The sequence below is a fragment of the Silurus aristotelis genome, assembly GCF_946808225.1.
Source record: "Silurus aristotelis genome assembly, chromosome: 6".
Lineage (NCBI taxonomy): Eukaryota > Metazoa > Chordata > Actinopteri > Siluriformes > Siluridae > Silurus > Silurus aristotelis.
In genome coordinates this window covers 20,318,670-20,333,338 of record NC_139579.1, presented here as the reverse complement: position 1 = coordinate 20,333,338, position 14,669 = coordinate 20,318,670, and the positions used below count along the sequence as shown (strand labels likewise).

Here is a 14,669-nt window from a genome sequence, read left to right as displayed (position 1 = left end):
TTTATCACCAGCCACTATCTTGGTGTAGCATTTGTGTTTAAGTGATTTGTTGCTATTACATTGTACTTCTGGGGATAGTACACAAATATGTACACTCAGAGAGATAAAAGAAACAACTCATAACGTTGGAATGAGGAGCAATTCTTTGAAGCTGGAAGTTGGATACTTTCTTTGACAAACATTCAAATCAGAATCTATAAAATTAAGTTAGCATTTTTGGTAGTAGCTGATGTATTAAAATGTCATTCAAAAGCACTGGCTTTATTCGATCTTACTTATTAACAGCTTTATTCTGGTCAGGTGATTCAGAGGCTATCATGTGCACATCCATTGCATGGCATTATACATGCACACACGTTCATTCAGAACTAAAATTCTTAGAGAATTTAGAGTAAGGAGCCCACCTAGTGCCATGTTTTCGGGAGGTGGGAGGAAACATGAGAACTTGGAGAAAACCTACGCAGACACTGTGAGAAATACTACAAAGACAGGAAACTGAGCTTGGGATAGAATAAGGAATCTTGGAGCACTGCGGTGGCATTGCTACCTGCACCGCTGCTGTACAGCCGAAAAGTTTTTAAAGGTCTTTTTATTGTCTTTTTAATATAACATCTTGGGCAGACATAGGAAGTTATGAAGTACAAGTATATTTTTCTGGCATCAGTACTTATTTTTCTGACTGAACTTTTTACTTTCACTCATTACATTTGTACACAAATATCTGTACTTTCCACTTATTTTCAGCCTATTTTTTGTCATTGCGTGCCCTTTTCAATCCACCACTGGTGTATCATTTCCTGGCTATCATGTGCCACAAGCGTAGGTTAACCTACGAAGCTAACAATGAGCAAGGCAGAAGGCAACAAGAAGTTTTGTGGTTAACGTGGATGAGACAGAGGGAGTCAGCGATGTAAACATGACTGAGAACAGAGACATTCCTGTTCACCTGATCATCATTATCTTTTGTCTGCTTGTGTTCTATATGGCCTGGATACATTCATTAGGTAACAAAATATGAAATTCTTTTGTATTAATATATTAATGCGATGTGAGGTCCAGTTACCAGCATTACACTAAAACAGGTAGTAGTAAAGGCTACTTTTGTCATCTTTGATCTTGGGTCAAAAATAGTTTCTAAAAAATAGTAATCCAAAACTAACAATATTCGTTTGTTGGCGTTTTTATGAAAGTTTATTTCTTTTCTTGTTGATAATTCATAAGACATAGCAAAAGACAAGAGAGACATATTAATAAATAAAAATAGATGGGTCTCAAATTTCTGTCATGATGAATTTATTCACTTACACTTCCCCAATGCTTGGGAACAGAGAGATGTCTTTTCTCAAGTCGCTGGCCAGAATGGCTAAGCATTTCAATATCACACTGAAGACAATTGCTCCCAGTCGGATCCCTCTCCCTTTGGGTCCTCAGTACCAGAGCAAAGAGCCAAGCTCTCCTCCCGCCCTGTCTGCTGCAGCTGTTCCTACTGAGCTCTTTGCGGAAGACTATTGGCATTGTACGGCAAATATAAATCAGCGCTTGTTCTTTTTGCACACACAGACAGCCAGGCCCAATGCAACAGTGCAAATAATGACTCAGAAAGCAGGGAGATTTTACTGTACATTCTGCAGAGTACCTGAGTATATACTGGTATTAGTTGTGTCTGTGTGATACTGAGATAGAGGGAGTACACAAACAGGCGAGTGAAGTACATGTAAAATTCTTTCCCCAAGTAACAGGGCAACTACGGTCATGAAAGTTGAAATAGAGTAAATATATGAATTAATTAATTCACAAAAGAAAATTAAATCTCAAATAATTTATTCATTTGCAGTAACCAGTTGATCTTGCTTAGGGTTGTGCTGGATCTCGAACCAATTCTGGAACACAGGGTGTAATGCAGGAATACAGTCTGGATAGAAATGCCAGTCCACACACAAACTACTAAAATGTATTTGGGAGGCAAACGGACAATGGAGAACTCAGAGGAAACCTATATTGGAAGAACCTGCTGAAAAGAAAGTAACCTGAGCTCTTGAAATCATGGAGCTGTTAGGTAGAATTTCTATCCACCCTTCCACCCTGCTGCCTTGCTTTAAATATATATTTTTTTATTTACTGAGGTTAAATTACTGCCTCATTCACCAATGAATGTATGATTTTTTATTTTTTATTATGTAAAACAAACAAAATTTGACGTCAAGTAAAGCTAACTTATTTAACATATTTGCTAATCTCTCAAATGTTTGCTAGCATGATCATTCTGGTGATAGAAGCTAGCTAAAAAATACTGTTTAAAAGTGTCACAATGAATGAAAGTGTACATAGCAACAGATAGATTTTTACTGCATGCCGTTACTCCCCAATCTCTGGTAATCCATTTGTACTGTCACAGATCTTAATAATCCAGCCAATTTCTTCTCCAGCCTTTTGAAAGCCAGATGGGACATAGTCGTTTGGCTGGATTATAAAATTATTTTTAGCTAGTTTATCTATGGAAAAGTACACTCTAATTCATTATGAACTATAAGTAAGTAAACAGTCTCCATCGCTGCTGACTGCATGAATTCAGCAAAACCAAATGGCCCCATTGAAACTTCTGTGCCACAACAGGAAGGGCGCTAACTATAAACCACTTCCTGTGTCAAATGAAGAGCAACGGCATGTTGTGTTTAGGAGTAGTAAAGGACAATTACTGCTAAGGTTTTGGAGAGATAAAACAACAGCATGGCCAGAGGCAACAGGAATGTAGGAGGCAGATTTGAAAATAAGAGTGTTAGAATTATTTGCCGTTTTCTTTTTTCCAATCCTAGTATCTAATTGAAGAATCCCAAAATTGTCAATTATCTGTTATAATTTCAAAATAAAATAGCTCAGTAGGCCATCCATTTGGCCTACCATTGAATTGTAAATTGAGCCCGTTTTTTCCACCTCTTCAGCAGTTCGGTATACTTGCCTTTCGAAGGGGCACATTATCACTGCTACTCATATCCACAGGACAAACAAGTATAAGCTGGGTAAAATTTCACAATGTAGTTACCTGGTTTAAACAAATCATGACATTTACTATGTGCAGAAATTATATTTAGCTAGTAAGAATGTTTATATCTTTAGGTTGACTGCCATGCCATTGTTAAACTCACTCCTTGCTCAAAGCTGCTTTTGTTAAATATTAACATTTATTCATCTGACACTCTTTCAGCTGAACAAAGCAGACGAAGGAAAAGAGCTTCGTAATCCACAGCTCTAAATTTCAAACCATCACCACTTGTTATATTTTATATTGTTATATTGTAGTCATTATAATAAAAAGTCTGTTCACCATTTTTTGCAGATGCCCAAGCTACAGAGACATCCATCAAATTTCAACCCATTCCTGTGAAACATCATCCTTGAGCAAAGAAATAACTGTGCTATTGGCTATTGTCCTATTGGATAATAATATTTTTAACCGTTGGCTGATCAGAAGGAATTCAGGGACTGGCAAAAGACAAGTTTCCACCGATGGCACGGATCCACCAAGCCTGCTGTAAATTACTCACTCAAAGCAAGCAGCAGCACTCCTGTCAGAACGTTTCCTCAGCAACAGGTCAAGTAAACAGGGCTTTCAGTGAATGTGTTACACACACATTAAGACCGCTCTCTGGTTACGCCCTTACCAAGGGTGAGCAACCACACAAAACTCCAGAATTTGAGTCATACCCATTGAGAACAAAAGGGAATATGCAGTGGTTCAGGTCAAAGAATGCACAGCTGCAGAGAAACCTGTAGACAGCTGGATGGATGAATATAGTCTAGAAAAAATAAAGGGTGGTGTACAAGTGGAGGCATGGCCTTATCAACAAAAGAAGGTTAAGAACATTAGTATCAATATGGTTCTGTTGCACTCAGCACGTGGCATGAAAGGATAATGAAGTTTCACCTGCCGCACTGACTGCAGTCTCCACACATAAGAATCAGTTTTTCTAAGCTGGAACAGCGCTCACTGTGGCTGTCCAAATCAGTTTCCTTTCCTCCAAATGTTTCCCTCTCAGGAAATTCAACATCAGAATACCAGACATTCCTCAAGAAATGTTTAATCACAAAGTATTCTTTCTAGGTACAAAGTAAAGATTATAGGCAGATGAAACGAGTGAAAAGTGTGTATATGTCTGAAGGACAAAAGAAGTGATAAAGCTGTGAAGACACCTTTCATTTTTCCTTAAAGATTCAAGAGACAGGAAAATAAACTTATTTTGCAATTTTTATTTTTCCTTTAAACATATCAAGCAAGCAGCCCTTGACCTTTGGATGTCTTTCTTGTTCTTGCTCTCCGTTCCCAATCCTCACCTCTCAGTTACCAGTGTCATCCGAGAACATCTGTATCTGAGCAAGGCCATGGTCAGGGTTTGGAATGCAAACATTACAGGACACCCACTGCTGCATTATAAACTCTGTATGCTATAGCTTACACAGCACATGAGGCTAACACTTTCCAAAATGTATCCCTCCCTCCATGGAGCCAAACCTGTGGAAAAGAAATGGACTCAATACAGGCAGCCTAAGATACATTTTCACACTGCTAGCTGACACTGACACAGATCGTGTGTGTGGTTATCTGATAGGGGGCATGGCTCCTTGCAAGGACACACCTTCCTCCATGTGCACTGTGCCCTGAATTTAATTCTCTCATCCAAGTGTGTGCTGCCTGTAACACTGTATCTCATATCTGTTTTCCAGGTTGCACTGTCAATTAAAGCTCTTCTGGGCTTCACTAAGGGCCAACGAGGCTGACATTGAGGAAACACTTTTCTGCGTTTTCCTGGTCAGAAAAAAAACCCTCTTAAATTAAACTAATCCTATATTTACCCAAAACAGAGTTCAGCCAGCACATCCCACAAAGTCCTGAAAAGCATCAAACCACGACTTGTGGGATAGTAAACAGCCCCTTGTTATTTTTAATCTTCTTTTAATAGCAGGACTGAAGCACTCCTTAAGTGAGACCCCACCTAGTCTGATCCTCACCCAGCTGCAAGATTGGATACATCCCTTCATTATAATACAAACAGGTGTTAACCTTTTCTTTCAGCCAGTTCTTTCTGATGTATGCATTCATATTGAAAGAAACAATCGAGACCAATCACTAGTGCTAAGGTTTGGGTTCACTTGGAGGTAAACACCACTGAAAGTCTAGACAAAGATATTCTGACCAGTTAAAGGCATATCTTTTGGAGGAATTGTGTTCAGTACAGTTCCAGAGACTTGTAGAACCTCTGTGCATTGAAGTTGTTTCGGTGGATTTATTTATAACACTGCTAATTATTAAACCTTTAAAATATTTGGCAGAATGTTCTAAATACATCGTTTTTGTCACATAAGACCACCCATTTCTCACACATACGAATCTGCCCACAGTGACCACTTCCTTCACTTCTTCTATTGCAGGCAAACGCAGACATATTAAAGCTTTCAACTGGCACAAAGGAGACAGGATGAACCAAGCATGCAAAGTTTGCATTTTATGGAGTATATGTTAATAAAAGGTTGCATGAGTTTCATTTCACAATTTACAATAATTTATCATTTTGAAATCCCCTCTTGAAGGGATCACTGATGCCTGGACAGTTACTTGCAGCTGTAGGAAGTGGAAGTGAAACTCTAAGATGTGTGTGTAGCTATTTGGAAATTCTTTGTCACATTTCCTCATGACCGCACGCCTTTCATTCCACCTGTGGAAAAAAAAAACCCTCACAGCCCTTGTGATGTTAAAGATGTAAGCTTACGAATGGTCAGCAATCATGTTTACAACTCTTCTTACACTTTTTATTATACATTTGCCACCAGAGATGCAAATATTTAACACTAACACAGTGCACTAACTCTGATAAAGAGTTTGTAATTAAAACCTTACTGGCCATTTACACCACCTGATGGATTTTGGCTGATTGTTTTTCTGGGTGAAAAACTGATTGTGACTTTTACTGTATGGTACACAGAAAATGTAGAACATTCAGACCCAAGGGGGACCACCAGGAGTCTATGAAACACAGCCAGAGGGTTCAGGATTTTAAAAATTTGTTTTAGTCTACAATTGTAGTTATGCCTATAAATGTTGGCTGGTATTTAATGTCTAAAATAAACAGGTTTTGTACGTGTAAAGAAATAAACCGTATTACTCCCAGTTAAATAATGACATTTTATATATATATATATATATATATATATATATATATATATATATATATATATATATATATATATATATATATATAAAAGTGTGCAAAGTAAACCTGTTTTAAAGGATCTGTGATTTATGTTAGTGAAAGGTTAAGGTATCTTTGACTGCCTGACAAGCCCTGACCTAGAAAAATATCCCAAACCGCAAACAAAACGTTCAACTAGAAGAACGCTCTATTATACGTGCCACAAACATGCCCTTTAAGTTACCAATTTGTTTCAATTTCTCTATGTTCTTCAGTTGATAACTTATCATTTTGTAATGAATTATAGCAAATTTCAGCAACAAAGTGGCATAAATGGTTCTTTACACCCAATATTAGCCCTTGAGGAACCAAGTGGTCAGCTAATGCATAAAAAAGCAGCTTCAAAATATACTCAGACAAGTGTAATTAGCTCTTACAGATTAGACTACACAACTAACGATAAATCATAAGTTCAGTCAGCAACATCATGAAGGCAGGTGTGAATGTTTCCTTGTTTCAGCGAGAGGAGGAAGGGGAAGAGCTAGCTGACTCGCTCGCTTAATCGTGCTTTCAAAATGGTGGACGACTCAACAAGTGACTCAAGCACTCGGTAATAACAGCTGTGTCAGCAGCATGACAAACATTTGTGCTGCACACCAGCAGCTTCCCATCAGCTTTCTCTGTGTGAAGCAGTTTAGCAGCTGTGTGGCCATCGGGGACTAAGAGGGACGCATCCTGTTTTCAAAGAAGACTTCAGTAAAGAATGCTTAGTTAGGTGAAACCGTGAGAGCAGCAGAGATAAAAGTTCCCCTTGAACTTCCCTACTTACATAAAAAAAAAAAAAAAAAAAAACAGACCCAATGCCAGAAGCCTAGCTAAAGCCCCAACAATTTTTCCTGAAGGTTAGTAATCAGCACTCAGCTAGTGGTAAATCAAATATTAAACTTGCATTCTTTACATTCCTACAACTCATGGATTGTAGGTTTAAAGGTTTTAAAGCAATGTCCTGATTTGTAAAATACTAAAAAATCTAAAGCAAATGCAGCTTTTCATTTACAATCAGGATGATGAGCACATGCTTGAAATGCAAAGAGATTTGCTGGAAAATTCCCCTTACTCATTTCTGCCTTGCATTCTGCCTTCTACTAAAAACTCCCTGTGTGTAAGACAATTAACAAATTACTTTTGAGGTCTGAATAATGGATCAAAGCAAGAATAAAGTAAAATCTTTAAAATGTCTACGTTTAATTGGATGTTACAATTACAGTTAAGTCTCTGTACAATGGTCTTTGACATGAGCGAAGCAATGAGAGGAAAATGAGTCATGGGAAAGATTCCTCAGTTATATGGCAAGTGCAGTTCACTCTGGTGCAAACACTACAGTGGAAATGTAGGTTACAATCTCATGTTCTAAAGACTTATGACTTTAAGTGAAATTTTGGTAGACTGAAATAAGCCTAAATGGTACAAAATGTCCGTACAAAAAAAATTATTCAGCTGCTTTACTTGACTTTTGGGCAACAACATAAAGAACCCCAGGGTTCAAATTTGAACCATGTGACACTGTGAAGCAAGTTTCCTTTTTTCTTTTCTACAGCTTATGAATGTCATGTGCTCTTTCCAGAGTAAATATCATAGATTGCATATAATTAATGTTCCATGGGCTCATATACAGTTTAAGTATCTTGTGATGCCGGTGACAATGGTTGAGTTTAACTGCTCACGCATTCAGCTATTAAGATTGTTACAACTTTGTCAGTAAAACTGTCCTACAGATGGTCTGAAACATCCTTCTTATAACACCACATTCATGGACTATTTTCAGGAAACAGACCTTCATTTTTTTTTTTTCCCCACAAAGACTCCAAAAACACAGACAACAGACAGAAAGGGTTCAAAAAGAACAAATTTTAACCAAAAATTAAGTCAAAAAGGAAAAAATTAATCAGAGATAAAAAACAAAAACAAAAAAAACCCCTACATCATGAAAAAAAAAAAGAAATCTTCATTAGGAAGCAAAAAAATGAAATCAGAAAGCAACAGTTAATGAAGGGAGGTGGCCAACAGGCTACAAAACAAAGCTACAAAGCAAGCAAACCCAATCTTGTTCAAAGCTATAAATTATTAGGTAAGGGGTCATTTCGACAATCAAAAAATAAATGAAAATATAATTCAAACTTTTTGAGCATATTGAAATAAAATGTTGTTAAATTTATTCCTTGGAAATGTTTTCTTCTTAACTAAAAAGAGTCCAGGCCGAAGTAAGCGGTCATTAAGATTTGTAATTAGAGGTGAGCCATGTCAAGCCTTCATACAATCCGTCACCTGTGGTGGCGCAAGAAGGCTGCACGTACCAGTTGCGGTCTCTGATGCGCGTGAGTCCAAGCTTCTCCTGGATCTCGTGTGGCTTCATGGCATCGGGCAGATCCTGCTTGTTGGCGAAAATCAGGATAATGGCGTCCCGCATCTCGCGGTCGTTGATGATGCGGTGCAGCTCCTGTCGCGCCTCGTCGATGCGATCCCTGTCTGCGCAATCCACCACAAAAATTAAGCCTTGCGTGCCGGTGTAGTAGTGGCGCCACAGTGGGCGGATCTTGTCCTGGCCTCCCACATCCCACACATTGAACTTGACGTTCTTGTAGGTCACCGTCTCCACGTTGAAGCCCACTGTGGGAATCGTGGTCACCGACTGCCCGAGTTTGAGTTTGTAAAGAATGGTGGTTTTACCTGCTGCGTCCAGGCCCAGCATCAATATCCTCATCTCCTTGTTACCAAATATCTTTGACAACATTTTCCCCATCTTTTAAATAGTTCATAAATATTTCCTTCACCTTAACAAAAAAAAAAAAGGATGTCCAACAGGCAATGTTACCTGAAAGTGTAACAGAATTGGTGCTGGGTATACTTTTTCAAGAAAGACCAGTTACTCTGTGGGTATGCCAGGTGGTCAGTCAACATGAACCAGGAGTCAACTCCCAAAGGAGCGGTTTATAAAAGTTGGCAAGGCGAAAACCAAACTTCAGGCTGCAATCATAGATACGACGAGTCGAGAGCAGAAACTAGTGAACGAAAGGATGTACATTTGTCACAAGGTTCATAATGATCACAGACAGCAGCATGAAGGTGTGTCTCAATAGCTTCAACAGTCTCCTTCGATAAAGTAAAGCGTTTAAGCAGCAACCGATTTCGAGTGGAAACGTCTCGTGTTGCGACACTTGTAATCGCTGAAATGCACAGTAATCCTCGAGCTGAAGGGAATTAAGAGGTTAAACGAGCCTGTGACATGGTTTAGAGGCTGTCAGTAAATCCGGCTGAGGCGTCGAGCAGCGCTGCTTCTTCCACTTCCTCAATGCGGGTGAACGCGCGACTCAGGGCTTCTTTCCTGTCGCAATTTCTCAACTAGAAAGAAGGGGAAAGGTTTCAAAGGCCCGTCGGGGAGCAAGCTTTATTTTTTTCCCTGCCACAGCAGCTGTCTTCGGGGCCGCCCTACGACGATGTGAAGCGATTTCAAACGTCCTGTGTGCGAATTTCTCCCGCCGTCCCTCTGTGACACAGAGACAGGAAGGCAAATCAGACAGCCGAAGTGCCAGAGCACAACTTAGCCAAGCTAACCGTTTAGCGAACTAGCCGTTAAGCTAGCCGACCAACCCAAGCTCGGTCAGGGGAAAAAAAAAACACACACTATACAACAATGCGACAAAATAAACTACTGCGTTTGGTACAACACTCTCATACACATCCCATTCAACCAAAGAAATGTCATTGGACGTTACCTGCAAAGCCTCACCATTCTACAATAGGCTCTGCTCCGGTGTTTGCCCCAGCAGGCAGCCGCCTCTCAAGCGCCGAATGAAAAACCGGAAAAGGTGTGGACGAAACTCATCCGCCACTTCCTGTCAGTTGCCTCGTCTGAATTCCCACCATGGCTCAATTTCAAACCACTTCCTTCTCCCTTTTTCAGCGCCCTAAATAGAGCTTATGGTACAATATCTCCTCCGAGGGCTGAGTAGTGCACTATATAAAACCAGAAAAGGGGAATTTGAGATTCGACTTTTTGTACGCGCGGAGTCGGACTCAAACACAGCAACAACAGCGACATTTAGCGTCAATGCGTTAAGCATGGACAATCTGGTTTTATAAACTGCATTCACCAAATAACTCGATACATATAATAAAGAATCAGAGAATATACAATAAACAATATATGACATATATCACACATATCACAAATATCACAAATACATACATTCTTGAATGCAATTAAAACTATCTGTTCTACACTGTCTATAGCCTTTACATTTATTTGTTGTAAATATAAGTACTTATCTGTATTTGTCAGTTTGCACAATGCTACTATTAGCAATTCTGGTAAGATGCTAAACTGTAATCTATCCATCTATCTATCTAATCATATTTTAAAAGAATGTGATTATTATTTAAATAATAAATAAGTATATACCAGAAGTGGGGTTCGAACCCACGCGGACAAACGTCCATTGGATCTTAAGTCCAACGCCTTAACCACTCGGCCATCCTGGTCACGTGAGCAATAATAACTATATTATATATAATAAAAACTGCCGTTTACGGTCTGTGAAATTAGGTGTATTAAGCCCGGATAAATGGGTAGGGTTGCTTTAGGAAGGGCATCCAGCGTAGAAACATGTGCCAAATCAAAACATGCGGATGGTCCGCTGTGGCGACCCCTAATTGGAGAAGCCGAAAGAAAGTTTTTTAGTAGTGGTGAACTGAGTGAGTTTCCAGGCACAAAATGAATATGCAGTGCCGAAGAACTGCTGTTTTTATGCTTTAGGCATCCAGATCTTTTTGTACAGTGGGTAATAATTTAAAGCATTAAAATGCTAAAAAAAAAAAGTATTTAAAAAAAATAAGTATTTGAACCCCCTGCTATTTTGCAAGTTCTCCCACTTAGAAATCATGGAGGGGTCTGAAATTGTCATCGTATGTGCATGTCCACTGTGAGAGACATAATCTAAAAAATTAAATCCAGAAATCACATTGTATGATTTTTTAACTATTTATTTGTATGATACAGCTGCAAATAAGTATTTGAACACCTGAGAAAGTCAATGTTAATATTTGGTACAGTAGCCTTTGTTTGCAATTACAGAGGTCAAACATTTCCTGTAGTTTTTCACCAGGTTTGCACACACTGCAGGAGGGATTTTGGCCCACTCCTCCACACAGATCTTCTCTAGATCAGTCAGGTTTCTGGCCTGTCACTGAGAAACACAGAGTTTGAGCTCCCTCCAAAGATTCTCTATTGGGTTTAGGTCTGGAGACTGGCTAGGCCACGCCAGAACCTTGATATGCTTCTTACAGAGCCACTCCTTGGTTATCCTGGCTGTGTGCTTCGGGTCATTGTCATGTTGGAAGACCCAGCCTCGACCCACCTTCAATGCTCTAACTGAGGGAAGGGGGTTGTTCCCCAAAATCTCGCAATACATTGCCCCGGTCATCCTCTCCTTAATACAGTGCAGTCGCCCTGTCCCATGTGCAGAAAAACACCCCCAAAGCATGATGCTACCACCCCCATGCTTCACAGTAGTGATGGTGTTCTTGGGAAGGTACTCATCATTCTTCTTCCTCCAAACACGTTTAGTGGAATTATGACCCAAAAGTTCTATTTTGGACTCATCTTACCACATGACTTTCTCCCATGACTCCTCTGGATCATCCAAATGGTCATTGGCAAACTTAAGACGTGCCTGGACATGTGCTGGTTTAAGCAGGGGAACCTTCCGTGCCATGCATGATTTCAAACCATGACGTCTTAGTGTATTACCAACAGTAACCTTGGAAACGGTGGTCCCAGCTCTTTTCAGGTCATTGACCAGCTCCTCCCGTGTAGTTCTGGGCTGATTTCTCACCTTCCTTAGGATCATTGAGACCCCTCGAGGTAAGATCTTGCATGGAGCCCCAGTCCGAGGGAGATTGACAGTCATGTTTAGCTTCTTCCATTTTCTAATGATTGCTCCAACAGTGGACCTTTTTTCACCAAGCTGCTTGGCAATTTCCCCATAGCCCTTTCCAGCCTTGTAGAGGTGTACAATTTTGTCTCTAGTGTCTTTGGACAGCTCTTTGGTCTTGGCCATGTTAGTAGTTAGATTCTTACTGATTGTATGGGGTGGACAGGTGTCTTTATGCAGCTAACGACCTCAAACAGGTGCATCTCATTTAGGATAATAAATGTAGTGGAGGTGGACATTTTAAAGGCAGACTAACAGGTCTTTGAGGGTCTGAATTCTAGCTGATAGACAGGTGTTCAAATACTTATTTGCAGCTGTATCATACAAATAAATAGTTTAAAAATCATATATTGTGATTTCTGGATTTTTTTAATTTTTATTATGTCTCTCACAGTGGACATGCACCTACGATGACAATTTTAGACCCCTCCATGATTTCTAAGTGGGAGAACTTGCAAAATAGCAGGGTGTTCAAATACTTATTTTCCTCACTGTATATATATATATATATATATATATATATATATATATATATATATATATATATATATATATATATATATATATATATATATATATTATCGATAACCTCAAGTAGTTCAACTACTTTATAAACCTGACAGTTGGCTAGCTGAATATAAATCACCAGAGCTGTCAGACACCCCAACTCAAATCGATCTTGCCAAAGCTGACCCAAATCTAACACAACTAGAGTTCCTTTTGTTTTTACAAGAGAATAAGCCAAGTTTTAGTAGATAGATGGACGGACATCAATATGTGGGCAAAAGCAATTGAGTCCCATCATGATAAATATCACTTAGGTATGAGCTATAAGTATAATGTCAAAAAATGCTCTATTTTAGACCGAGAATTTTTAGTCAGTTGGTGTGAACATGTTGAGTGGAATGTAGGCTTGGCCCCTGTGCTACAGCCCAAGGCATGCTATACTCCCAAAAGGTGGTCTAGTTTAGTAAATGTCTTTCTGTCAATGACTAACAAGTTTAAATGTTTACCACTGTGTACAAATGAAAAGGTCTTTTAAACACATTACATTCTTTTCAACATGGGGTAAGATGAACTTTTTGATTATCTTATGAAACATGCAAGAGCTCGAAAAGTTGATTTTATTTGCAGTGTATAACAATATAACAAATCATGCATTTTTTTTAAAGACTTAAGAGGTATGACTCAAATAAATGAAGCATTTAAAATGACAATACTATACTTGGATTAATATTTAAAAACATGTGTGGTCTGTGGCAACAATAATGAGGCAGCTATGGAAATACTCTGGGATCTTAGCATTGAGATATTTTGGCATAATATGAAAAATGAAATAAACAAAGCTTTTGATCACTCACTTTTGAGAACCTTCATATCAAGGCAGGTGCACATAATAATAATATGTAGCTTTTTACAGATTTTCCACCAGGACTTTAAAATTAATGCTTCTAATTACTACTACTGATAATGGAACTACTAATACTATCACTAAAATAATAATAATTAAAAAAATAAATAAATTAATAATAAGAACAATAAAAAGAAGAATAAGATTAAGAATAATGATAACAAAAACATATGGATCCACACAATGTTTTTCTTACTCTAATCTTTAAAAAAATATTTTTATCCCCACCAAAATGTGAAAAATGCTCTGCATCACAAATTGTTATTTCAAATGCCAAACGTCTGAAGGTTGAACAAATTAAAACAACTATTTATCATCACACTCTAACATAATATTCACAACAGCCTGTGAATCTTGCTTGTGTAGAGCTCTATGGGACACCCATTATGTCACATGAGTAAAACACATTTTTGTTTTTAAATACCTCAGTTTATTCAATCCAAACTACAAAGACATAGTCAATGAAAAAAGACAATCATAAGGAACAAACTTAGGCAATAAACGTACACATTCATCTATAAAACCATATAACCGCTTTATCTGTGTAAAGCTGCTTTGAGACAATGTCCATTGTAAAAAGCGGTATACGGCTACAAATAAAAATGAATAGAATTTAATTGAAAAATAAAATAAAATAAAAATCATAGTAGCTTGTCCCCAATGGCTTTCCATACACCACTGTGCCTTTAAGAGCTGGGCTGCTGTAATCGCTGGCATTGCAACAGCTATGGCGGAGTGTGTGAGATCTACCTCGGGTCTCCCTTCTACCGGAGACATGACTTCACTGGCACGAGCTCTTTCCCACACTACATTATCCCAGCTTGACCAGTCGGACGCGTTTCAATCGCAGTCGTCTCTGTACAGGATGGGGGCCTCTCGCAGGAGAAGAATATCAGCTAGTCAAAGCGTGGACTCGATGGATGTGAGTCCGAGCGCCGAGGCGCGCGTGCTGGTGATCAACACCGGAGGGACAATAGGAATGATGTACCACAATGACGGTAAAAAAAAAAACCCTACTCACTTATTCACACCTACTTAATCACCTGTGTGTTCTCTTCACTCACTGCGTACGCTGCTCTCGATTAT

At 38.8% G+C, this 14,669-nt stretch overlaps 2 protein-coding genes across 12 annotated transcripts in view; one reads left to right on the top strand and one right to left on the bottom strand.

The window, feature by feature from the left end:
* Nucleotides 1-7,403: 7,403 nt before the first annotated feature.
* arf6b (ADP-ribosylation factor 6b) lies at nt 7,404-10,206 on the bottom strand. Of its 2 annotated transcripts, none has more exons than XM_083544112.1 (2): nt 9,956-10,206; nt 7,404-9,726 (listed from the first exon to the last, which is right to left on the bottom strand). In XM_083544112.1, the coding sequence occupies exon 2, from the start codon at nt 8,980-8,982 to the stop codon at nt 8,455-8,457; it is 528 nt and encodes a 175-aa protein (XP_083400238.1). In that variant the 5' UTR covers nt 8,983-9,726; nt 9,956-10,206; the 3' UTR covers nt 7,404-8,454. The 2 variants fall into 2 exon arrangements, with proteins under 2 accessions (XP_083400238.1, XP_083400239.1); XM_083544113.1 differs by having other exon boundaries at nt 9,970-10,178.
* Nucleotides 10,207-14,242: 4,036 nt separating this feature from the next.
* aspg (asparaginase homolog) overlaps nt 14,243-14,669 on the top strand; it is a 31,059-nt gene continuing 30,632 nt past the window's right edge. For 8 of the 10 annotated variants that reach the window (XR_014534039.1, XM_083544093.1, XM_083544100.1 and 5 more), the window contains exon 1: nt 14,264-14,581. Coding sequence is in view for 9 of the 10 variants with exons in the window: in XM_083544093.1 (XP_083400219.1) it covers nt 14,311-14,581 (271 nt within the window). In the remaining variant the exon portion in view is untranslated. Of the gene's footprint in view, nt 14,582-14,669 lie in introns of all 10 variants that reach the window. The other 2 variants (XM_083544096.1, XM_083544098.1) reach the window with 2 other exon arrangements.

Excerpts from the sequence above, each read along its gene's own strand:
- arf6b (XM_083544112.1), bottom strand. The coding sequence starts at position 8,982 with ATGGGGAAAATGTTGTCAAAGATATTTGGTAACAAGGAGATGAGGATA.